The 25,946-nt window shown below is 36.0% G+C and overlaps 1 protein-coding gene across 3 annotated transcripts in view; it reads left to right on the top strand.

Annotated features, from left to right (window-relative positions):
- Positions 1–25,015, top strand: part of LOC146912727 (disease resistance protein RPV1-like) — a 32,433-nt gene extending 7,418 nt beyond the window's left edge. Inside the window, exons 2-6 of one of the 3 annotated variants that reach the window (XM_085722227.1) lie at positions 20,329–21,427; positions 21,681–21,950; positions 22,472–23,302; positions 23,663–23,855; positions 24,251–24,749. In XM_085722227.1, the coding sequence (XP_085578353.1) occupies positions 20,329–21,427; positions 21,681–21,950; positions 22,472–23,302; positions 23,663–23,855; positions 24,251–24,606 (2,749 nt within the window). In that variant the 3' untranslated portion in view covers positions 24,607–24,749. Of the gene's footprint in view, positions 1–20,328; positions 21,428–21,680; positions 21,951–22,471; positions 23,303–23,662 lie in introns of all 3 variants that reach the window. The other 2 variants (XM_085722228.1, XM_085722226.1) reach the window with 2 other exon arrangements.
- Positions 25,016–25,946: the final 931 nt, after the last annotated feature.

Genomic DNA, 25,946 nt, shown 5'->3' with positions numbered 1-25,946 from the left:
AGAGAGGAATTAGTGTTTTGCATCTTCTATCGTACCGCATCCACCCACGCATAACTGAGCATTCGGATGTAAAATGTGCCTTTTGATTAGATTGTCCGTTGTTGGTAATATATCACGTAACAAGCGCCAAGCAAAGAGACTGATTTTTCAGGGGCACTTCCTTGTTCCAAATTTCAGTAATGTGAGTAAGCGCCAAGTTGTTACTGGTTGATGTCAACATATGGTTATAAGCACTTGTAACATTATAACTGCTGGAGGCATGTAAGTGTCAAATTCACCTGTCAGGATGAGTAGATTGCAAAACAATATTAGATAAAATATCACAACACTCCAGCACCTTCTCCTCCTCCCAAGCTAACAAATGACGCCGCCACTACCAATCTACACCCTCAACCCCCCATCCAAGAGAATAAATTTCAGCCACCGTTGCCATTTTATTAGTAGCAAGATCAAAAAGACGACTGAAACTATTCTTCAAAATTAACCCGTCAATCCAAGGATCCCACCAAAATAAAGTTTGGGCACCATCACCTACCTCCCGCCTCACATTATCATCAAACCACCGCCCACCTCCCACACCAGCCCCATATTTAACGTTTATCAAATTATTCCACCAAACAGAGTTAAACCTCCCCTCCTCGACGATTTTACCTCCTACCTCGCCGTATCTGGCTGATAAAACTCTATACCATAAACTCCTATTCTCAACCCGCATCCGCCAACACCATTTACCAAGTAAAGCCAAATTAAATTCCCTAATCCTTCGCACTCCTAAACCGCCTTCCTCCTTTGTTGAACAAATAGTGTTCCGATTAATCCAAGAAATTTTTCTAACCTCCTCACAACCCCAAAAAAGAAAAAACAGTTAAATAAAGATTCAATAGAAGAAATGATATTTGCGGGAGCTTTGAAGAAGGAAAGAAAGTAGACCGGAATAGAGGACAAGACAAACTTTAGAAGAACTAAACGGCCACCCAAAGAGAGATTTCTACTCTTCCAACCCGATAATCTTGATTTAATACGATCCATTAGCGGTTTCCAAAATTTTAATTTTCGAGGATCACCACCTATAGGCAACCCCAAGTAAAGGAAGGGTGCCCTGCCCAATTTAAGATTAAGAACAGAGGCTGCCTCAGCCAACCAAGAGTCATGAATATTAACACCAACTAACATACTTTTGTGGAAGTTCACCTTAAGACCAGATATCACCTCAAAGAGAAGAAGGAGAGCTTCCAGAGATCGAATATTAGCGCAACTTCGTTCCCCAATCAACAAGGTGTCATCAGCAAATTGTAAATGAGTGATGGAGACATGATTATTGGCGCCCACCTTGTAGCCAGAAAATAGGCCAGCCTCTACTAAAGCCTTCATCATGACATTCAAATCTTCAGCTGCTTTTAAAAATAGAAAGGGTGAAAGAGGGTCACCTTGTCTCAACCCACGTTCAAATTTGAATTCATCGTTGGGCTACCATTAACAAGGACAGAAGTTGTGGCTGTACTGATGCATTCCATAATCCACTTACGCTATAAGGTAGGGAAGTTCATTTTTTTCATGACGGATTCAAGGTAGGACCAATCAATGGAGTCAAAAGCCTTCTCAAAATCAACTTTGAATAAGAGCAAAGCTTTCTTCAGGCGCTTAGCATCTTCCACAATCTCGTTAGCAATGAATTTGTCTACCATGAATAAAAGCTGATTGTGTTTTAGAAATAACACTAGACATAACCCTTTGCAATCTATTGGAGAGAACTTTGGAAAGAACTTTGTAGAGACTTCCAACCATAGAGATTGGTCTAAAGTCATTCAGGCACTGCGGGCACTCGATTTTTGGAATTAAAGCAATAAAAGTATTATTGATGCCTTTTGACAACTTTCCATTCCTGTGAAAATCAGATAAGAAGCGCATAAAATCGTCACGGAGTTCCGGCCAAAAATCCTTAACAAACCCGATATTAACACCATCTGGTCCAGGACTTTTAAAACTATCACAATCCCAAACCGCTTTCTTAACTTCGTCAAATGAAAAAGGTTTGGTTAGCTCACCACACTGACCTACATTAAGCTTATTAAAATTGAGATTCTCAATGCAAGGTCTTTCAGCAGCCACAGATTAAAAATGAGATGAGAAATGATTGAAAACCAGTCCCCGGATTCCTTCAACTCCCTCCACAATAGTGCTATTAAAAGATAAGGAAAAAATGGAATTTGCTCGCCGCCTAGATGACATAATGTTGTGATAGAATTTAGTGTTAGCATCTCCCTCTTTCAACCAAAGTAATCTAGATTTCTGCCATTGCATGCTGGTGTTAATACGAGATAATGATCGAAAGTATGAAGATAGAGAATGAAGCTCCTCAATTCCTCCAATAATAGATCATCCTCCTCCCCTTTAGCATCTAGAAAGGAAATACGGTCTTGAACGTTGCGTAAGCGGCCTTCAGGGTTTTGAGTGTGATTCTGATGCCACGTGTTCAGGCTTCCTTTAATCATCTTCAGTTTTTTTTAAGAACAAAGCCTCCCCAACCTTCAATATGATAAGATTTCAAATTATCTCTAACAAATTTTTTGTAACCTGGTAAGTCACCCTAACACTTCAGCATGCGCCTAGGACGAGGGCCCCAGTTTTCATCATCCATAGACAACAAAATGGGACAATAATCAGAAAGGCCGCGATTTAAAGCACGTTGCACCATATTGGGCCAAATAGTGCACCAGCCTTCAGATAGAAGAAACCGGTCTAGCCGGCTCATAGAAACACCATCCCCTCTAAACCAAGTAAAATTTTTGCCACAAAGAGGAAGATCAAACAGGATGTTACTGTAACACCCCGTTTTCCCAACATAAAAATTTCTTAATTAAAAATCAGAGTAATTCAACTTTAAACGGAATGCTACACTTCTTAAAAATTCATAAACTGAATAAATAACAATTTATTCTTCAAAATCATTTAACATAAGTAATTCAAAACTTCGCAGCGGAATTAGTTCATTCAACATAAAAAGTCTTTGGCACGCAGGCCTCATCAGAAAATCTCATAAGTCCTAGTTCAATATTTATTCATAAAAGATCATAAACAATACGTAAGGAATAGAAGTAAAGTCAAGTCCCATCCCGTTACGTATCAGAGCACCTAGACACACATGTGAGGAGTCCACTCACGACGCCTCTAATCTTGATTACCTGCAAGTTACTCATACGAAGAGCAACATTTCCAAGCAGAGGAACTTAAACATCTTATAATTCATTAATCATATCTAACAACTTAAACTTCCTTAACTAGTGTCATTAATCTTCTTATATTAGTCATATACTCCGTATCATATCATCATATAAATATCATCACATATCTACAAATATTGGTCATAAGCATTATCATATAATGTCTTAATCATAGTATCATACATCATCTTAATCATAGACATAAACATCATCATATAACATCAATTACTAATTCATAAACATCAGCATACATCATCAAATATTAATTACAAACATCAACACATATATTAATCACAAACATCAACACATATAATGATCATAAGCATCAACATCTAACACCAAATATAATCATAAGCATCATCATGTATTTCACATAAGTATCATTATCAAAGCATATCATTTATCGAAAACAACTTCATAATTAAGTTCGTAATCAACTTCTTAAACAAACATCATCATTAAATCATCATCAAATATAAGTTATGACGATTCTACAATGCAACAACATCTTCAACAACAACTTAGACAACTTCAACAACAACTTAGACAACTTCAACAACAACTTAGACAACTTCAATATGCATGTGGTACCACCAGGGCATTAAGCCCCCTTCGCTAAGGTCATATTTGGACCTGTCGGGCATTAAGCCCCCATCGCTAAGGTCATAAAGAACCTGTCGGGCATTAAGCCCCCATCGCTAAGGTCATAAAGAACCTGTCAGGCATTAAGCCCCCATCACTGACTATGCAACGACACAATCTTCCTACAACTTGGACAACAACGTGAACATCTTATACAATTCCATTAAAATGGACAACTTCTTAAATCATGACAACTTAGACCGACTTATACATCTTCACTAAGATTCAGCAGCAACAAACAGCTACAATTGCAGCATATAACAGTGCTAGAATATCATATCATCAATAAGAAATGAATCATATCAAATTAACATCATAGAACATCAAAATATTATGTATCATACAATAATCACATAATGTATTCCAACATATCAACAACAATAACCACATATACATTAATTAATTACATTCATATCAAAGTCCAAAACATTCTTCAAAAGCAAATCAAGTTTGATCAATGAGACATAAGCCAAATACTCATAAAACACCTCAACTAAATCCCTAATACTTAAGTTGAAGTTGGGAAACCAACCATAAGTTTTTGGACTAACTTGGGATTAGTTATGCTAAGTTTTCTTAAAGTTTTCTGAAGACCCACTTCGACTATTTTCATCAAAACTCAAAATCTACAAATAATTTTCTAGTCACTCCAAAGCCATTAGAAAGCTAACTCAATTATATACAACTTTCATGTTTACACCGAGAGCTAATTCAACACGGAAACGGGTGAAAAAGACATAAGAACGCAACAATCGAAGTTCTGACAGCACGCAACGAAAGCACAACAAGCAGTCACCCATGAGGGGCTGCCTTGCTGCGCTCAGGCGTGGAAAACTACGCCCAGGCGTGGGAAGGCAGTAGCCCACCTGCGACGCAGCTCTGTGCAGTCCCATTTTTTCGGTTTCACCGTTTCGTCCGTAAAAACCTAACCGTTACTCCGAATCCGATTCCGTTTTCGCCTACGCGTTCTATTCGACTAATCCTATCATATTTTACTGAAAAATCATATTTTTAAATCTCCAAAACAGCTTATCCTAGAATCACTTATTTCTCAAAAACACTTAAAATCATTTTTTCTCAGAATCTCAACTTTTCATTCATTCTCATGTTTCTAACCATCAAACTACTTCTAATAACATTCCTATAGGATATCTAAGGTTTGTTCATGATTCTCTCATCAATTCTACGGTTCTTCATCATCTAATCATCAAAATCGCTCATAAACCCTAATTCTTAAACTCACCGACTTCTCATCTAATCATATGTTTTAAACCTCAAAACTATTCCAATAATCATTCTACGGATTATCTAAGGACTGTTCACATTTTCTACATCAATCTAACAATTTTCATCCATTAATCCTCAATTCTTCACTCAAACCCTAATCCTCTTAATCTCACAAACTCTCCCCAACTTTGTTAGATGTAATCTAATGATTTACAACTTAATATTAAAGCAAGATAGTCTCACCCTCACCTTAGATTAATTCCTGAATCAGCAGCAGCGTTCTTCTTTCCTAAGGTCTTCTCCTCTTCTCTTCTCTTGACTTTTCTCTTCTCTTCTCTTCTCTTCTTGTTCTCCTCTTTTCCAAAAAGCGGTTTAAGGTAAACTCTTTCTAACCTAAGCTTCTCTATTTATAATATTAAAATATTCTTCCCAAATTTATTTAGGCCCAACAACTTATTCTTCTTTCTATTCTAACCCCCTTCTTATTTCTCTTACACCTCAAAACTACTCTATTCCTCATAATCTTATTTATTTCTAAATTAAATATATCTCTCACAAATAACAAATATATTTCTACACCAAATAACAAATATATCTCTAACAAATAACAAATATATTTCTACACCAAATAACAAATATATCTCTAACAAATAGCAAATATATTATTCTAGTAAATACCAACATATAACATAACAAAATATCACTCATCAAAATAAATCGACTAAATCATAAAAAGACATCTAATCTCAAAACTACTTTCAAATCTACTTACTCTAATAATTCTCATATTCTATTAAATAATAGAATAATGCCACATAATAAAATATTAACACCTTTGTCATACCCCAAATTTTGACCACTTTGCTATGTTCTTACCTATTTTTGTCCGTATTTTAAAACGGCTCAATTTCTCTTCTTTTCGCTTTAACAAGTTAAAACCTTTCTCAGTCGTTGTTTAATCATTCAAAGTCTGTGATCTTGCAAGTAAAATTTTGTCCAGTTGAAATTGCTTTATTTGTCTTTTCAGGCATTTTAAATTTTTACGCGTGCTTTTAAAATATTTAAAGTCTTTTATTCATTTCTTTTTATAAATAAACCTTTTTAGGTAATTTCCTTTTTGTCTGCATGATTAAACCGTTTAAAAAGTTTTGTTCGTGTTTTAAAACACCGCAAGTTTTAGTCGTCTCAGTCGAGATTTCGACAGCTTTAAATTTTATTACTTTTTTTTATTATTACTTTTATCTTATTTTACAACTTTATTTTCTTTTATTTCATTTTTATGTCATTTTTATTTTTTTATCAACAATTTATTTTGTCTTAAGTCCACTTGTTACATTGTTATTGGTCCAAAGAGCATCCAAAGCATTTTCTTTCTCTCCAAGTTTCATTAAGGGTAGTTTAGTCTTTAGTCTATTCATCCTTTTTTTAACCTAGTTTTGGCTATAAATAGACTCCCAATCATTGATGAAGGGGGCTGCACAAACTCTCATGTAAACATTAAATCGGCAGCACCCAATACGCAGAAACCCACACAAGCTCAATTCCATTTTCGGCTGCCAAAAAATGTAGTAGATCAAAGACTCTTCTCCTTTCAAAATTCTCAAAATCCATTAATAACATTCAACATCAAAACAATCCAAAAACACGACACTAAATTTCTTTTTTCGATTTTCTTCTTGCATCCAGTAACAACACCAAATCCTCATTTTCCTGCTCATATCGAATCACACCAACATTAGACTATCTCCAAATTTGTTTTCTCAAGAACAACTCCCTTGAATACAACTTTATAATCCTCATAACAATAACAACCAGTGGCAAGGCGGAATCAGTACGAACGGTGACGGAATCGAGCAAGAAGAGGAAGCAGTAGAAAGAAGAAGAAGGAACGATCGTTCCAGATCCAGCAAGGAAGATGAAGACTCTTGTGTGGGCCAATACGAACATCATCATCATCATCAAGTCGCCATCGCTATCACCAAGCTCGGATCGGTGAAGAGAATAAGTGAATCCAAAGAGAAGTTTTCCATTGTTAAAGCTTCATTCTCCGATCAAAACCAGAGGTAACAGTTTCATTTTCTCCTTGGATTTTGTTTAGTTTGATAATTTTGCATTGTTTAAGTCAGTTTTTGTTTCTGAAAATGTTTGGAAAAGATGGAGGAAAATGAAATAAGCAGCGATGCTGCTGTTTGTTTTGTGAAGAAGCTGTTTTTTGGCCATTCTGGTTTTATGTTAATCTTGCTGGACCGGTTCGGTTGAACCGACCCGTTGCTGAACCGGTCCAGCTTATTTGAACCGACCCTTTCATAACCCAGGCCCATTTTCAACCTGTTTTGCTAAGCCCAACTGCTTTGGTTCACTACTGTTTTGCTAAAGTGCACTCCCAGTACTGCTTGATACACCCCCTGCATTTCGTCCAATTTTTTTTTTAAATCGCTTGCATTTTCTTTAGGTTTCTTGTTGGCTTGTATACTTTTTAGCATCTCATTCATTGATATCTAAAATCATATCATGTATTTTATTTTAAAACTCATATAGCGCTTTGACTTTATTTTCATATATTTTGATCAGTGTGTTAATCTTCATATCATGCATGTTTTTATCTAAGTTAGTTAAGGGTTTAATTTCTATCCCATGTACATTTGTACCTTTAATTTAGCTAGGTTTTTGAAAAGAACTTCGTACCATGCATAATGTTATTGTATTTGTTTATTCATTAACTCCATTTTCATTGTATGCATTCTAGCCTATATAGGCTTCTAAACACAAAAATCATCTCATGCATTTTTAAACTCATCTTGGGGGGCTTTGCTCCGAACATTTTAAAACCTTAATCTCCATGGCTTTTATTTTGCTTTAGTGTTTTAAAAAAAAGCTTTATTTCATGCATCCTAAATGTTTTTTCTCCATAATATCTCATGTTGATCTTGCTTTAACATTTCAATTTCTTCTTCATACATTTCCTTAAAACCTCAACATCACGCATTTTATTTGATAAGTCATCCTAGTATGTCACACCTCTAAGCTTTCTTATTATCTTGCTTGCTTTAATTCTAGTATGATCTCTTGCATTTACCTTCTTCTTGCAATTTATTTAAATTCCATGATATTAGTGTATATAACTAGGAAATGGATGTATATTTTTACCATTGGTTTGTAGCTTGGCAAAGAGGCCATAGAATGTATCTAGGAATTTTTGTAATAATGTAGGTAACACAAGCACCGACACTTGCACCGACACCATATCACTTTATTTATCGCTTTTACCTCGCTTTACTTTTCACGTTATTACGCTAGCTTTCCGTTAATTAGAAAAATCATTTTTATCTCAAAATCAAATAAGCAAAAGTCAAACATTTTCTTAATAAACCTTGGACCCAAATCCAAGTTGTTTTTTCTTTTTATTTTCTTAATCAAATTGCTAATGAATCTTAATTAAACTTAGACTAAATTTCTTAAATAAAATGAAACAACCTCACTTCTATTTTATTCTTCTATACCTTTGAGGTCTCGCAACCCTTCTCAAAAATCATTTTCAAAAAATAATTAAAATCAACCTAACCAACAAAAATACTTTTTAAGAGTGAACTACGGTGGTTTTGATCCCTTTTAAGGGTACGTAGGCAGAGGCTTTATTCCTCTCAAATCGATCAAATAAAAAATAACAAAAAACTCCAACTTCTTCTCCCTCCATTCTTTCACTTCAATTTTAAACAACAAATTTTCAAATAAAAAATAAAGTTAGAAAGAGGTTCTCACGGAGTACCGTGAACGACGCGGGTGCCTAACACCTTCCCGAATCGTAACCGACCCCCGGATCCAAAAAGGGTTTTTCAATCTCATTTTTCCCTTCCCAAGAATAAAATCGAGCAAGTCCGGTAGATAGTCCGGTAGATTGAAGGTTTAATTCCAATCAATGGATTGACACCCGAAAATCTTGGTCTACAAAAATGGCGACTTCACTGGGGATCCTACGCGGGTTTAGCCCACCTTTCTTTCTTTATTACTTTTGCTTTATCATTTGTATATACTTTGTAAATACTTTTACGTGAGTGGTGAGACAAAGTCCTATACCCGGACTCGAGTGAAACATAAGATAGGGGTGGTAGACTCTTAGTGGCATACCGAGAGTATTCTCGTGTCTTGTCACACGTGAGATAACCACACTTAGCGGAGGAGCCTAAAGTGATATATGTCAGCGGGTGTTGTCACGCTTAGACTCTATTGCTTTTAAGTTTCCGTTTGTACGCTAAGGACCTTTAGTAACCCTTAACCCATCTTGGCCTTTTTTAGGATGTAGTGCGGTGGCTAAGCCGGGTGATGTCTCGGTATTAGTCTACTTGCAATGCTACACTCGAACTAGACTTTCCTACGAACGTTGTTGGACCGGGTGTTGTCTCGGTATCCGATAAAGTTCTGTGGTGGTTGTAATTCGGGAACCTTGGTAGAACCCTTGTTACTTGTGCAAATGGAAACCATAGTCCTTACCAAATGGCGTTGTGTCCCTTAAGCTCCAACATTGTATACCTTAAACCTCATCATGTATTCTATGTATTCTGGCATAATCATGCATACATGCATTCATCCATAAACCTTTTTTTCATCCATTAAAAAAAATATTGAAGGATTTAACCAAGTTTTTTGTAAACATCGAAGGAATGGACCTTTGTAAGAATGAACACCAAGCAATACAAATCCAAAAATCTTACCGAAGCTTTTGCTTTTGTTAAGAACTTCTTCCTTGGGTTCGTTCTTACCTTTTGAAAAGGAAACCTATTGCAATATCTTTACAAATCTTCAAAATGAAACCATGTTCACCTGCAATGTTTACAATTTACCTTGATAAATCCTTCGATAACAAAAAATTTTGTACATTTTTTGCATAAACATATCATGCATCATGTTGCATTCATAATTTCTAGTCTGTGTCTCATACCTTGTTTCTGTCTAAAGAGCTCAATCCATCGGTAAAGTGGTTCGATGTTTTCATACAAGTTCGGCTCGCACATGCAAAGACTCGTACAAACGCAAAAGATGGATCAACTTGAGCAAGAGGTTCACGAGCTTCGAGGAGAGGTAACAACACTTCGGGCTGAGGTAGAGAAGTTAACTAGCCTGGTATCTTCATTGATGGCTGCAAAGGATCCACCGCTTGTTCAGCAAAGGTCTCAGCCATTATGTCAGCCGATATGCATGAAACGACCTCGACAACAGGTTCCTCAACAGCCTCAGCCATTCACTTCTCAAAATCAGGCTCCTCAGTCGTTTACTTCCCAGAACCAAGCTCCTCAGCAACTTATTCTTCAAAATCAGGCTTGGAAAACATCACAGTTTGACCCAATTCCTATCAAATATGCAACTTTGCTTCCCATCTTGCTTAAGAATAAACTTGTTCGAATTAGGCCACTTCATCGGGTGCCGAATCCGCTGCCATCTTGGTATTGCCCTGATCTCAAATGTGATTTCCATCAAGGGGCATCAGGTCATGACAGTGAGCAGTGTTACTCTTTGAAGGAAGAAGTTCAGAAGTTGATTGAAAATAACACCGAGTTCTTCGAAGACCCGGATATAAAGGTGCTACTTCAGCAACAACATCTGACTCCTCACTCTGTTGCCGCTGTTAGGCCCATCAATACTGTTCAAAATCCGGGTTATCAGCCCCAATTTCAACAAAGTCAACAACAGTATTTGATTTCTCACTCTGTTGCTGCTATTAAGCCCATCACCAATACTGTTCAAAATCCGGTTTATCATCCTCAGTTTCAGCAATATCAACAACAGACTTCAAGGAAACAGATCGATCCCACTCCCATGAAGTATGCAGAGTTGCTTCCAAAGTTGCTTGAAAGGAATTTGGTCTATACCAAGGCACCTCTTCCAGTGCCAGCAAAATTGACATCCCGGTACAGGCCCGACCACTTTTGTGCTTTCCATCAAGGGGCACCAGGTCATGATATTGAGCACTGTTTTGCATTGTAGAAGATAGTTCAGAAATTGATCCGAAAAGACCTCATACCTTTTGAAGAATTTGATTTGGAATCTGCAAGTTAATCCGCTATCGGATCTTGGAATTTGATGTTTAGCTGCAATTGGGTCTTTGCTGATGTTTCTTTCTACTACTCATTTGTTCAATTAATATGCTTGTTTGTTGCTTTATGTTTTTCAAAAAAAAAATCCTTTCGTCCCACCCGAGACGGAAGTGAACTTGTTTAGGGCTTTTTGCTTTATGTATTTTCATCATTAATTTAAAGGTCTTCTCGATCCCGACTTTGTTTTTATTTGGTGCTTTTTCTGGAAAAATGGTAATACAAAAAACCAAAAATTCTTTTCTTTAAATCATTTCCACATGTTTGCATAATCATAATGTTTATATCAATAATCAAATCATGCATCAATAAACCCGTTGAACACTTAAACCATGTACTCTCTCTCAACTTTGAGTTCCTTGTATCCGAGACTGAAGAGGAGTATGAAGAAGAAGTTTCCAATGTGATTTCTCGCCTACTGGGGCATCTTGGCCATCTAAGCTGTGAATATCAAGAAAGATTGTCCAGAAGAGGACTTTCATGTACAAAGACTGGCACGAGATGCTACCATCTGCCTTGCAGGGATGTTATACTTCAAGTGCACACTTCAACAGGGGCAACCCCCCCACCATCCCTCAGTATACAATATAAAGGCAATGCTTCACATGGAGGTCAAAGTCCCGGCAACGGAAGTTCCAATGAAAGCTAAACTTGATTGAAATTCAAAAGTGTTATTGTCGTGTGCCATAGACAGTTATATCAAGTATTCAACAAAGAAGGCTCGCCCCCGTGAATGTCAAGAATATGGCTTTATGCTCAAAAATATGTTACATGATGTCAGGGGCAAATGGATGCCAAATTACAAAGAATGGTGGTAAACTTATATGTCCTATGAATACCAATGCAGTCAAGAAATGCTTTGTTAAAATGAAAAGGCTCAAAAAAAAAAAAAAGAGCGTCTCGGTGGACTGAAAACCCGAAAGGGCGGTCCAGGCAAAAGTTAGAGACACGCAAAAAAAAAAGGTGAAAAGCTCGATAAGTCGCAAACATTAAAAGGCGTTTTAGGCAAAAAAGAGCGTCTCGATGGATTGAAAACCCGAAAGGGCGGTCCATGCAAAAATTAGAGACATGAACAAAGAAAATAAAAAATCAGCTCGATAAGTCGCAAACATTAAAAGGCGGCTTAGGCAAAAAAAAAGAGCGTCTCGATGGACTGAAAACCCAAAAGGGTGGTCTATGCAAAAGTTAGAGACAAAAAAAAAAAAAAAAAAGAATGATGATGTTTATCCTGATAGGTTGAAACCCGCAAGGGCGACCTATGCAAAAGTTAAGGATTGTGACAAAGTAACTGCATCTGGTCGGACATGACTCACTTGGAGCAGTTCAGCCAACAAAAGACCGCCAACTCATGGCGATGTAACTGCATCTGATCAGGTATGATTCACTTGAGGCACTTCAGCCAACAAAAGATTTCCGACTTATGACAAGGTAACTGCATCAAATCAGATGTGATTCATTTGGGGCATTTTTAACTGTCAAAAGACAATCTATATGAAGCATCTGCAAATCAAAGGCTCAGAACAGTGAAATTCAAAGTTGTTAGAGAGCATAGCGGTTATTGTGTTCAATGTACCTTTTCCATATAATTACCATTTTCCAAACTTTTTTTAATCCGTGGGGCCACGCCTTTGGCATGCCACCACTCCATTTACATCTAATTTGAGCTTGTGCCCATTTATTTGAAATTCTCAGTTATTCTGTTTGCATAATTTTCTTCTATTTTTGATGTGAATACTTAAAGCAAAAATTTTTAAAACTTTTTTTAATGTCTTTTGAAAAGTATAAACAACAGGTACATCTTCTTTGAACTTATGAGGAGTAGAAACATACATCAATATTCGTCTAAAGGACAGTTAAACTCTGCAAGGTAAGCATGACCAGAAGTGGTGAGATGACCTCTGTAAAAAAAAAAAAAAGAATACAAAAGAAGAGCTCGCTAAGTCGAAAACCTGAAAAGGCGGCTTAGGCAAAAATGAGCGTCCCGATGGATTGAAAACCCGAAAGGGCGATCCAGGCAAAAATTAGGGGCAAACAAAAAAGAAGTATATTCCCGGTGGATTGAAAACTCGAAAGGGCGGTCCAGGCAAAAATTAGGGATTCAAAAAAAACAATACAAAAAATGAACAAAAAAAAACACAAAGACAGAGGCATCACAATTTCAAGGGGGTTAAATGGAAGAACACACTTTGTGCTGGCTTACAAATGGCGACTTCTGCCAGACTTTGATTGATGGGTTTTATCTCAAGAAATGGCAACTTCTGCCCGTGGTTTGAAAATGGCGTCCTCTGTCGGTGCTTTGATTGATAGCGACTGCTGCCTGTGGTTTGATCAATGACGTCTTTTGCCTGTGGTTTGACAAATGACGACTTCCGCCAATAGCTTGATTAATGGCGTCTTTTGCCTGTGCGTTGATTGATAGGTTTGACTAAATGGCGACTTCTGTCAGGTTTCTGATTGGCGGGCTTTACCCCAAGGAATGATTACTTCACCATCAACTGAGACGTCATATTGGGTCATATTCCCATCAGCAGTTTTGTTTGTTGGGTTGTATCCCATCAGCGGTATAATTAATGTGTCATTACCCCTTCGCGGTATGATTAATGGGTTGTTACCCCTCCAGTGGTCGGATTGATGGTATGTTACATCTTCAGTGGCCTGTTTAAAGAGTTCGTTACCTCTTCAGTGTTTCAATTAATGGGTGGGTATTTGGTACCTCTTCACTGGCCTGATTAATGGGTTGTTACCCGTGCAGCGGTGTGATCAATGTGTCATTCTCTCTTCAAGTGATTTGATTATGGGGCATTCTCCCCTCAGCAGTCTGATTAATGGGTTGTTACCCGTGCATCGGTATGATCAATGTGTCATTCTCTCTTCAAGTGATTTGATTATGGGGCATTCTCCCCTCAACAGTATGATTAATGGGTTGTTACCCGTGCAGCGGTACGATCAATGTGTCATTCTCTCTTCAAGTGATTTGATCATGGGGCATTCTCCCCTCAGCGGTATGATCAATGAGTTGTTATCCTTTCAAGTGGTTTGATTATGAGGCATTCTCCTTTCAGTAATTGGTTATTGGGCTCTTCCCTCTTTCAGTAGTTGATTATGGGTTTTTACCCCATCAGTTGGTTCGAATGCGGGCTTTATCTCAACATTTTGGTTTGAATTTGGGTTTTCACCCCATCAATGGTTAAGAATGCGGGCTTTACCCCATCAGTGGTTTGAAGGGCTTTACCCCGTCAGTTGGTTTGAATATGAGCTTTACCCCATCAGCTTGGTTTGAATTTGGGTTTTTACCCTATCAATGGTTAAGAATGCGGGTTTTACCCCATCAGTGGTTTGAAGGGCTTTACCCCGTCAGTGGTTTGAAGGGCTTTACCCCGTCAGTGTTTGGTTCATCCCCAGTGATGTTATCCCCAATGAAGGGTGTCGGATGCTTGCAACATGATGTCGGGCCACTTTCTTCGGACCTGCCCAAATCTGGTCTCAACAGTCTCACCATTATACTGTCAAATAAGTCTCATATGCATTCAGTCATCCATGCATACATAGCACGCATACAAATATCATTCATGCATAGTTGCATTATTTTCCTGCGTCTTACTCCAATACACAAGATGTCAATCTCAAAGTGTCTAATCCATAAATGTCACCAATCAGTATGTGTTCAAGTGGCAGGTCCCATCAAGTAATCACTTTACCTATACCAATCAGTATATTCGTCTTTACCACGGCAGTTGGTAATAGACAAGCTTTATCTTCTGTTTAATCGTCGTTACCACGAGCAGTTGGTAATAGACAAGCTTTATCTTCTGTATTTTCGTCGTTACCGCGGGCAGTTGGTAATAGACAAGCTTTATCTTCTGCATTTTCGTCGTTACCACGAGCAGTTGGTAATAGACAAGCTTTATCTTCTGCATTTTCGTCGTTACCACGGGCAGTTGGTAATAGACAAGCTTTAATCAGTATTTTCGTCTTTACCACGGCAGTTGGTAGTAGACAAGCTTTATCTTCCGCATTTTCATCATTTACCACGGGCTGTTGGTAATTGATAAGCTTTACTTTCCACCTCAAGCTTTATTTTTGTCTCAAGCTTTATCTTCCGTCTGAGCTTTATCTTCCGCATTGTCATCGTTTACCACGGGCTGTTGGTAATTGATAAGCTTTACTTTCCATCTCAAGCTTTACTCTCCGTCATAAGCTTTATTTTCCTTCTTAAGCTTTATTTTCCGTCTCAAGCTTTACTTCCCGTCTTAAGCTTTATTTGCTGTCTGAGCTTTATCTTCCAAGCTTTACCGTCTGTTCAAGCTTTATATTCCGACAAGCTTTATCATCTGTATTTTCGTCTTTACCGCGTCAGTTGGTAATATTCAAGCTTTATCTTCTATATTTTTGTCTTTGCCACGGCAGTTGGTAATAGACAGGCTTTATCTCCCCAGTGATACCTATCAGTTTGTTCCCCAGTCAGTTTATTTCCGTCGTCTTTGCATTCATACTCGCGTCGCATGCATTCATATCATTGTATTCATCGCATTCTTAGCTTTTTAGCTGGTCAAAATTTGGTGTACTTAAGTATTTAAGTCTCTTCGACCCATCGATTTAAAAGTCTTCTTTCAAATCTTCGTGACGAAGAAACTTAAATAGGGGCATCTGTCATACCCCAAATTTTGACCACTTTGCTATGTTCTTACCTATTTTTGTCCGTATTTTAAAACGGCTCAATTTCTCTTCTTTTCGCTTTAACAAGTTAAAACCTTTCTCAGTCGTTGTTTAATCATTCAAAGTCTGTGATCTTGCAAGTAAAATTTTGTCCAGTTGAAATTGCTTTATTTGTCTTTTCAGGCATTTTAAATTTTTACGCGTGCTTTTAAAATATTTAAAGTCTTTTATTCATTTCTTTTTATAAATAAACCTTTTTAGGTAATTTCCTTTTTGTCTGCATGATTAAACCGTTTAAAAAGTTTTGTTCGTGTTTTAAAACACCGCAAGTTTTAGTCGTCTCAGTCGAGATTTCGACAGCTTTAAATTTTATTACTTTTTTTTATTATTACTTTTATCTTATTTTACAACTTTATTTTCTTTTATTTCATTTTTATGTCATTTTTATTTTTTTATCAACAATTTATTTTGTCTTAAGTCCACTTGTTACATTGTTATTGGTCCAAAGAGCATCCAAAGCATTTTCTTTCTCTCCAAGTTTCATTAAGGGTAGTTTAGTCTTTAGTCTATTCATCCTTTTTTTAACCTAGTTTTGGCTATAAATAGACTCCCAATCATTGATGAAGGGGGCTGCACAAACTCTCATGTAAACATTAAATCGGCAGCACCCAATACGCAGAAACCCACACAAGCTCAATTCCATTTTCGGCTGCCAAAAAATGTAGTAGATCAAAGACTCTTCTCCTTTCAAAATTCTCAAAATCCATTAATAACATTCAACATCAAAACAATCCAAAAACACGACACTAAATTTCTTTTTTCGATTTTCTTCTTGCATCCAGTAACAACACCAAATCCTCATTTTCCTGCTCATATCGAATCACACCAACATTAGACTATCTCCAAATTTGTTTTCTCAAGAACAATTCCCTTGAATACAACTTTATAATCCTCATAACAATAACAACCAGTGGCAAGGCGGAATCAGTACGAACGGTGACGGAATCGAGCAAGAAGAGGAAGCAGTAGAAAGAAGAAGAAGGAACGATCGTTCCAGATCCAGCAAGGAAGATGAAGACTCTTGTGTGGGCCAATACGAACATCATCATCATCATCAAGTCGCCATCGCTATCACCAAGCTCGGATCGGTGAAGAGAATAAGTGAATCCAAAGAGAAGTTTTCCATTGTTAAAGCTTCATTCTCCGATCAAAACCAGAGGTAACAGTTTCATTTTCTCCTTGGATTTTGTTTAGTTTGATAATTTTGCATTGTTTAAGTCAGTTTTTGTTTCTGAAAATGTTTGGAAAAGATGGAGGAAAATGAAATAAGCAGCGATGCTGCTGTTTGTTTTGTGAAGAAGCTGTTTTTTGGCCATTCTGGTTTTATGTTAATCTTGCTGGACCGGTTCGGTTGAACCGACCCGTTGCTGAACCGGTCCAGCTTATTTGAACCGACCCTTTCATAACCCAGGCCCATTTTCAACCTGTTTTGCTAAGCCCAACTGCTTTGGTTCACTACTGTTTTGCTAAAGTGCACTCCCAGTACTGCTTGATACACCCCCTGCATTTCGTCCAATTTTTTTTTTTAAATCGCTTGCATTTTCTTTAGGTTTCTTGTTGGCTTGTATACTTTTTAGCATCTCATTCATTGATATCTAAAATCATATCATGTATTTTATTTTAAAACTCATATAGCGCTTTGACTTTATTTTCATATATTTTGATCAGTGTGTTAATCTTCATATCATGCATGTTTTTATCTAAGTTAGTTAAGGGTTTAATTTCTATCCCATGTACATTTGTACCTTTAATTTAGCTAGGTTTTTGAAAAGAACTTCGTACCATGCATAATGTTATTGTATTTGTTTATTCATTAACTCCATTTTCATCGTATGCATTCTAGCCTATATAGGCTTCTAAACACAAAAATCATCTCATGCATTTTTAAACTCATCTTGGGGGGCTTTGCTCCGAACATTTTAAAACCTTAATCTCCATGGCTTTTATTTTGCTTTAGTGTTTTAAAAAAAAGCTTTATTTCATGCATCCTAAATGTTTTTTCTCCATAATATCTCATGTTGATCTTGCTTTAACATTTCAATTTCTTCTTCATACATTTCCTTAAAACCTCAACATCACGCATTTTATTTGATAAGTCATCCTAGTATGTCACACCTCTAAGCTTTCTTATTATCTTGCTTGCTTTAATTCTAGTATGATCTCTTGCATTTACCTTCTTCTTGCAATTTATTTAAATTCCATGATATTAGTGTATATAACTAGGAAATGGATGTATATTTTTACCATTGGTTTGTAGCTTGGCAAAGAGGCCATAGAATGTATCTAGGAATTTTTGTAATAATGTAGGTAACACAAGCACCGACACTTGCACCGACACCATATCACTTTATTTATCGCTTTTACCTCGCTTTACTTTTCACGTTATTACGCTAGCTTTCCGTTAATTAGAAAAATCATTTTTATCTCAAAATCAAATAAGCAAAAGTCAAACATTTTCTTAATAAACCTTGGACCCAAATCCAAGTTGTTTTTTCTTTTTATTTTCTTAATCAAATTGCTAATGAATCTTAATTAAACTTAGACTAAATTTCTTAAATAAAATGAAACAACCTCACTTCTATTTTATTCTTCTATACCTTTGAGGTCTCGCAACCCTTCTCAAAAATCATTTTCAAAAAATAATTAAAATCAACCTAACCAACAAAAATACTTTTTAAGAGTGAACTACGGTGGTTTTGATCCCTTTTAAGGGTACGTAGGCAGAGGCTTTATTCCTCTCAAATCGATCAAATAAAAAATAACAAAAAACTCCAACTTCTTCTCCCTCCATTCTTTCACTTCAATTTTAAACAACAAATTTTCAAATAAAAAATAAAGTTAGAAAGAGGTTCTCACGGAGTACCGTGAACGACGCGGGTGCCTAACACCTTCCCGAATCGTAACCGACCCCCGGATCCAAAAAGGGTTTTTCAATCTCATTTTTCCCTTCCCAAGAATAAAATCGAGCAAGTCCGGTAGATAGTCCGGTAGATTGAAGGTTTAATTCCAATCAATGGATTGACACCCGAAAATCTTGGTCTACAACCTTATATATATATATATATATATATATATATATATATATATATATATATATATATATATATATATATAAATCACATAAATAGATTCTAACTTAATAAAAATAATTAAATAAAAGGAGGGCGTTACAGTTACTATGGATGAACTGATTGAAATGAGAATAATCTTCAATAAAAGAACCAACCACTCTGCTCTTGCGTTCAGCGGGAGAACGAATAGCGTTAAAGTCCCCACAAACACACCAACAAGTCTCTCTAAAATTGCCAATAATCGTTCCAAGGTGATTCCAAACATCTTGCCGCCGAAGGGGGTCACACAGCGCGTAGACATTTGCAAGAGAAAAAACGGCTCCAATTTTCACCATTTTTCCTTGAATAATAACAACATGAGCCAAGCTCCTAGTAATAATAACATCAACTTCCGCCGTGTCCCAAATAGTTAAGATGCCACCAGAATCTCCCACAAATGGTCTGTAGGAGAAACCGTAGTTTTGATTACCTCAAATCGAAGAACAAAGAAAATCATTAATATTTTCCAACTTAGTTTCCTGAACATATAAAATCCACGGACTGTGAAATTTCACAATCTTTTGAATTTCCTTTCTTTTCTCAATACTCCCCAACCCTCTTATATTATAAGAAATAAATTTCATTGTGACCACTAACACGAAAATTAACAACACAAAATTAACAACCTGCTGAGGAGACCGCGTGTGGCTGCCCTCAACGCCTACAACGCCTTTCATTGTCTTCCTCTCCAAATTATTAGGCCGAGAGAGAGCTTGAAACATATTAGAACAATCACCCTTGAATTGCAAATTAATAGTTTTGCCAATATCTGCTATATCTTTGCCACGACCATTACATTTTTTTAATATTTAAATTTATTCTTATCTTTTTGTTATATGTCTTTTTTGTATTGAAAATTGAACGCATTTTTGGAAAGAAACCCTCGATCCAAACATATTTGTCATTCATCGTTAATCTTGATAGGTCTGAAAAAATCTATCAAATGATTTTTGATTTATGTAAAAAATCCATTTGAATGATCTATATGATACAAACTTACAATTCCACTGTCAAGATTTTAGAAAATATGTATCGAGTAAAAAAAATATTGAGCAGTGTAAAATTGCGTTAATTTGAGCTACACTCTCTCCGTCCGTACCTTAGTAATTGTCGCATTTGACAATTTTGCTAATTAAGATAAAAAAAATAAAAAATATCATGAAACATAGAAAATGTTATTTTACTACTTTTAAAAGTATTTGAATAGATTGTAGCTTTCTTTCAATACACACATCCAACAATAATTTTTTTACTCAAGTTTCCCCTTTACTTTTGACATATCTGAGCATATATGTGTATCTACCCATATACATTCTATTTGTGTAGGAATGAAAGTGAGGATATCAAAGGTATTGTTAACAGCATTTCACAGTTGTTGAATAAGACAGACTTGTTTATTTCAAATAACCCTGTGGGAATTGAATCTCGGGTGCAAGATGTGATTAACCGTCTAGACTTCCGATCAAAGGGTGTTCAACTACTAGGGATGTGGGGTATGGGGGGAATTGGAAAAACAACCGTTACAAAAGCCATTTACAATAAGATTGGCCGCAATTTTGATGGTAGGAGCTTCCTTGCAAATATAAGGGAAGATGGGGGGAAAATTGCTGGACAAGTGGGTTTACAAGAACAACTTTTATTTGATATCTGCAAAGAAAGAACAATCAAAATACCAAACATTGAGTTAGGAAAAAACACATTAAAGGATAAACTTTGCCATAAAAGAGTACTTATTGTACTTGATGATGTGAATACGTTAGACCAGCTGAATACTTTTTGTGGAAGTCGTGAATGGTTTGGCTCAGGGAGTGTAATAATCATCACAACTAGAGATTTGGATTTACTTTCAGGGAGAGTTGACAAAATATACAAAATGACAACAATGAATGAAAGTGAATCAATTGAGCTTTTTAGTTGGAATGCATTCAAGGAAGCGAGTCCTACAAGAGATTTTATTAGGGTTGCCGAAAATGTAGTTGAATATTGTGGAGGATTGCCGCTAGCTCTCGAAGTCCTTGGGTCTTATTTGTTTGATAAGGCGAAATCCAAGTGGGATCTTGTATTGGAGAAACTCAAAAGAATTCCAAATGATCAAGTGCAGAAGAAGTTAAGAATAAGTTATGATGATTTGCAAGATACTGATGAGCAAGAAATATTCCTTGACATAGCTTGTTTCTTAATTGGAATGGACCGAAATGATGCTATACTCGTATTAAATGACTGTGGACTTCATGCAGAAATTGGAATAAGCGTCCTTGTTGAGAGAAGCCTTGTGAGTGTTGATGATAAGAACATGCTTGGAATGCATGGTTTGCTGCGAGATATGGGAAGAGGGATTGTTCGTGAGGAATCACCAAGGAGGCCTGAGAAACGTAGCAGGTTGTGGTATCCGGAGGATGTGATTGACGTATTATCAAAACAAACTGTAAGTCTTTGTATAATTTTTTTTTTTAAATTTGGATTTAAAGCATTTAAAACTTAAGAATTTAAAAGAAACATTTAGTGTTCAGCATCCATTTGTTTTGTTGATTATCATCGAATATTATTTTGGCTGTTAATTTTTTGTGCGTCATAACTTCTAGCTAGTAACGAATGATTGGTTTCATGGCTAGTTTTATATCCACCTTGGTGCTTTAATTTGTGCATGTTTTTGCTTCTTGGTCCATTATATTTCACAGGGAAAAGAAAGTGTTATGGGACTGTCTTTGAAGTTGCCTAAAGCTAATGCAAAATGCTTTAGTACTAAAGCATTTGAAAATATGAAGAGTCTCAGATTGCTTCAACTTGCTGAAGTAAAACTTGATGGGGATTTTGAATATGTTTCAAGGGATTTGAGACTGCTGTCGTGGAATGGATTAAGTCATATACCGACAAACTTCTATGGAGAAAATTTAGTTTCCATCGAGTTAGAGATCATCAATGTCGAACTTCTGTGGAAGAACACTGTGGTATTACTTTTGATTATAGTTTTTCACATTTCACAAGTTATTATCGCTTCTCATTTTTATGGTTGAAACATAAATTAACAAATGACAACATTTCAAGTAATCTCTAAATAAATTTTATTTACTTTTAGTCCTTGTTGTGATAATGAAACTTTTGTAAACATTTAGCAATATATAATTGGATGAGAGTGTAAGGAAGTTTAATACTAAGCATGAATCGAAATAAAACGATTAGCTAATCAAAAGGGTTTTATCTTTATATTTAGTGTACACCAACCATTTTGAAAGCTAAATATTGTGCAAAAGGGGAGTTGTGAATGGTTGATTAAAGAAGCTTTAGATTTATATTTCAAATTTATGATCTCCAAGTAGAATTCTCAGACACGACACCTTGTTTCATAGATTTTACTCTGCTATTGGTAATTTTAGAAAATAACTTTGCACTACTGTAAATTTGTAACTGTTTCCATTTACTTTTTGAAGCCTCTTGCTTAAGTTCCTCAATGATATTTATGTTCTTGCAGAGGATGGAGAAGCTGAAAATTCTTAATCTTAGTCATTCCCATTATCTCACACGAAGTCCTGACTTCTCAAACATGCCTAATCTTGAAAAGCTAGTACTCAAAGATTGTCCAACGCTATCTGAAGTTTCTCCTAGCATTGGAAATCTCAACAAAATTGTTTTGATAAATTTGGAGGACTGTATTAGCTTATGTAGCCTCCCAAGAAGCATCTATAAGTTGAAATCTCTAAAAACCTTCATTCTTTCTGGGTGTTTGAAGATTGACAAGTTGGAAGAGGACTTGGAACATATGGAATCTTTAACCACTTTGCTTGCAAAGAACACTGCAATAACAAGAGTGCCCTTTTCAATGGTAAGATCAAAAAGCATTGGATATATCTCTTTGTGCGGTTATGAAGGATTTTCAAGGGATATGTTTCCATTAATCATTTTGTCTTGGATGTCACATGGAAATAATCTCCCATTTCCATTTCAAATTACATCGGCTGCCATGTCATCTCTTGTTTCTTTAGATGTACCGAGTAATAGAATACATGAACTTTCATCTTTTTTGAACCGACTTCCATGGCTTCAAAGTCTTTGGGTGGATTGCAACTCTGAAGATCAACTTTCTCTTGATTCAACAACAATTTTGAATGCTATATATGCTACAAACTCTAAGGAATTGGAATCAGCTGCAACTACATCACAGGAATCAAATCCGACTACTTCTATGTTAATTCAATGTTGCAATGAAGTACACGTTTCAAAATCAAAAGATTCCTTCAAGTCTCTTTTAATTCAAATAGGAATGAATTGCCAAGTCACCAATATTCTCAAAAAAAAATTGCAGGTTTGACATTCCCCTCTTTTATCGCCTCTTAGATTTGAATTCTTTTAATGCAAGTCTATAACTATTATTTGCTACAGGGGTAAGTAAAATACATAAAAATAAAAATAAAAATTCAAATCCTGAACATATTTATTTTTAAATTGTCTTCCAAATTCTCACAAAATTTGTTCTCGGTCATTGTTACTATTAGTATCTTCCATCACTGATAGTCTGTTTTATGAATCCAAGCAAATATATTTGTAATGACAAAATATGATTATCTACCTTATAAGGGAAGTTATATCTTCAATTGTTGAATAAATGATAAGGTGATATTTAAATACTTGTCAATAAAATCTTGAGCATACCTTACTTTTACAGAATATTGATGTCAATAGGAGCGGTGGTTGTTTGCTTCCTGGTGATAGTTATCCAGATTGGTTGACCTTTAGTTTTGAAGGTTCTTCTGTAACTTTTGAAGTCCCTAAAGTGGAAGGGCGTAACTTGAAGATGATGATGTGCATTGTCTATACTTCAACCCATATTTCAACTCCTGATAACATAAAATCATATGGCTTTTCTTATCAGAGGCGAAAAGTATTGAATGGCCTTAGAAACGTGTTATTGAAAAATTACACAAAGGCCACCATCCAACTCTATAATAGTGCAGCAGTTTTATTTGAAAATGAGTGGCAGAGGGTAATATCAAGCATCGAACCAGGTAATAAAGTGGAGGTCGTATTTGTTTTCGAGAATGATTTCATTGTGAAGAAGACAGCAATTTATCTGGTATATGATGCACAAGATTTGAATCTCATTGCTTATAGAGGTGATGAAAGTGAATGTTCTTTAAAGAGATTCTCTGCTGAAGACGAACCCACTGATGACTTCAATCAGAACAAAAAGAAGAAAAATCAAGTCGAATGAATCAATGAAAGACAATGGTTTGGTAAAACCAATTCTTATGGTGCCTTAAATGCGTGTTAGTGAATAATTACACAAAGGTCACAATTCAGCTCTATAAGAGTGAGGCATTATTCTCTGAAGATGAAGAGGGGCAGAGGTTAGTATCAAGCATAGAACCTGGTAACAAAGTGGAGTTCTTCTTTGTTTTCGAGAATGATTTCATTGTGAAGAAGACAACAGTTTATCTTGTATACGATGAACCAGTTTCGAAAACAATGGAGCTGTATCATGTACCAGATTTGAAAGCAATTGCTTGTAGGAATGATGAAAATGAACGCCCTGTCAAGAGATTCTGTACTGAAGAGGAGCCCACTGATGACTTCAATCAGAACAGAAAGAAGAAAAGCCGAGCGGAATGAATCAATGAAAGATAGTAAAGCGATGGCCGAGCAGAAAGAAGACAGCAATTTATCTGGTATATGATGCACAAGATTTGAATCTCATTGCTTGTAGAAGTGATGAAAGTGAATGCTCTGAAGACGAACCCACGGATGACTTCAATCAGAACAGAAAGAAGAAAAACCAAGCGGAATGAATCAACAAAAAATGGCAGGACAATGGTTGGGCAAAAACCAATTCTTATGGTGCCTTTGTGTATAGGCAACAATTGTATCTCTTTTTTGGCTGAAGTTTCTAGATTGTATCCATGCTAAGTTTTTGTAATCCTATAGAGATGTTAATTGAAGTTACAAACCTTTCCATTTTATATCTAGTTTTTGGCATGTGACTCTAATTCTATTAGTACTCAGTTTGGAATTATTAATAAAACATCTTCTCGTAGATATTTGTGTTTGGATTATCAGGTGAATTTTCCCTCATAGAAAAGTGATTTAAAATAAAAGAACTAAATGTAAAAATGAATTGATGCTCTATAAGAAAATGTAGTTGACAGTTGTATATATGCTGAAGGATTTGTTTAACAGCAAATAGAGGACACAATTACGCCACATTATCCACTACTGTAAGTATATATTGAAGCTTACACATATCTATATATACACATTTTTCTTTGGTTAATTTTTTTTAGGAATGAAAATGAGGATATAGAGGATATTGTTGAAAATGTTACGTGTTTACTTGACAAGACAAATGTAAGGGCTTTTTGGGAGCAAACTATGGGACAGGTGTATTTACAAGAACAACTTTTGTTTGATATCTTCAAAGGAATGACAACCAAGATACAAAGCATTGATTCTGGAAAAGTAATTTTAAGGGATAGACTCCGCCATAAAAAACAGTACTTCTTGTTCTCGATGATATGAATGAATTAGAGCAACTGGATGCTTTGTGTGGTAGTTACAAATGGTTTGGTCGGGGAAGTAGAATAATCATCACAACCAGAGATAAGAATATACTTAGAGAGAGTAGAGTTGATGAAATATACACGATGAAAGATATGGACGAAACAGAATCTACCGAGCTTTTTAGTTGGCATGCATTCAAGCAAGTGAGTCGCATAAAAGATTTTTCTGAAATTTCAGGTAAGGTGGTTGAGTATTGTGTGAGACTTCCATTAGCTTTAGAGGTTCTTGGACGTTATCTGTTTGGTAGGAAAATACCAGAATGGAAGTGTGTACTCGAGAAACTCAATAATTCCCAATGATAAAGTGCAAAACAAGTTAAAAATAAGCTATGATGGATTAAATGATGATTTCCAAAAAGCAGTATTCCTTGACATAGCTTGTTTTTTTATTGGGAT

Source organism: Medicago sativa, chromosome 6 (genome assembly GCF_051527215.1).
Source record: "Medicago sativa cultivar Bolivia chromosome 6, Bolivia_mono, whole genome shotgun sequence".
NCBI lineage: Eukaryota > Viridiplantae > Streptophyta > Magnoliopsida > Fabales > Fabaceae > Medicago > Medicago sativa.
This window is presented reverse-complemented; position numbering and strand designations above follow the sequence as displayed.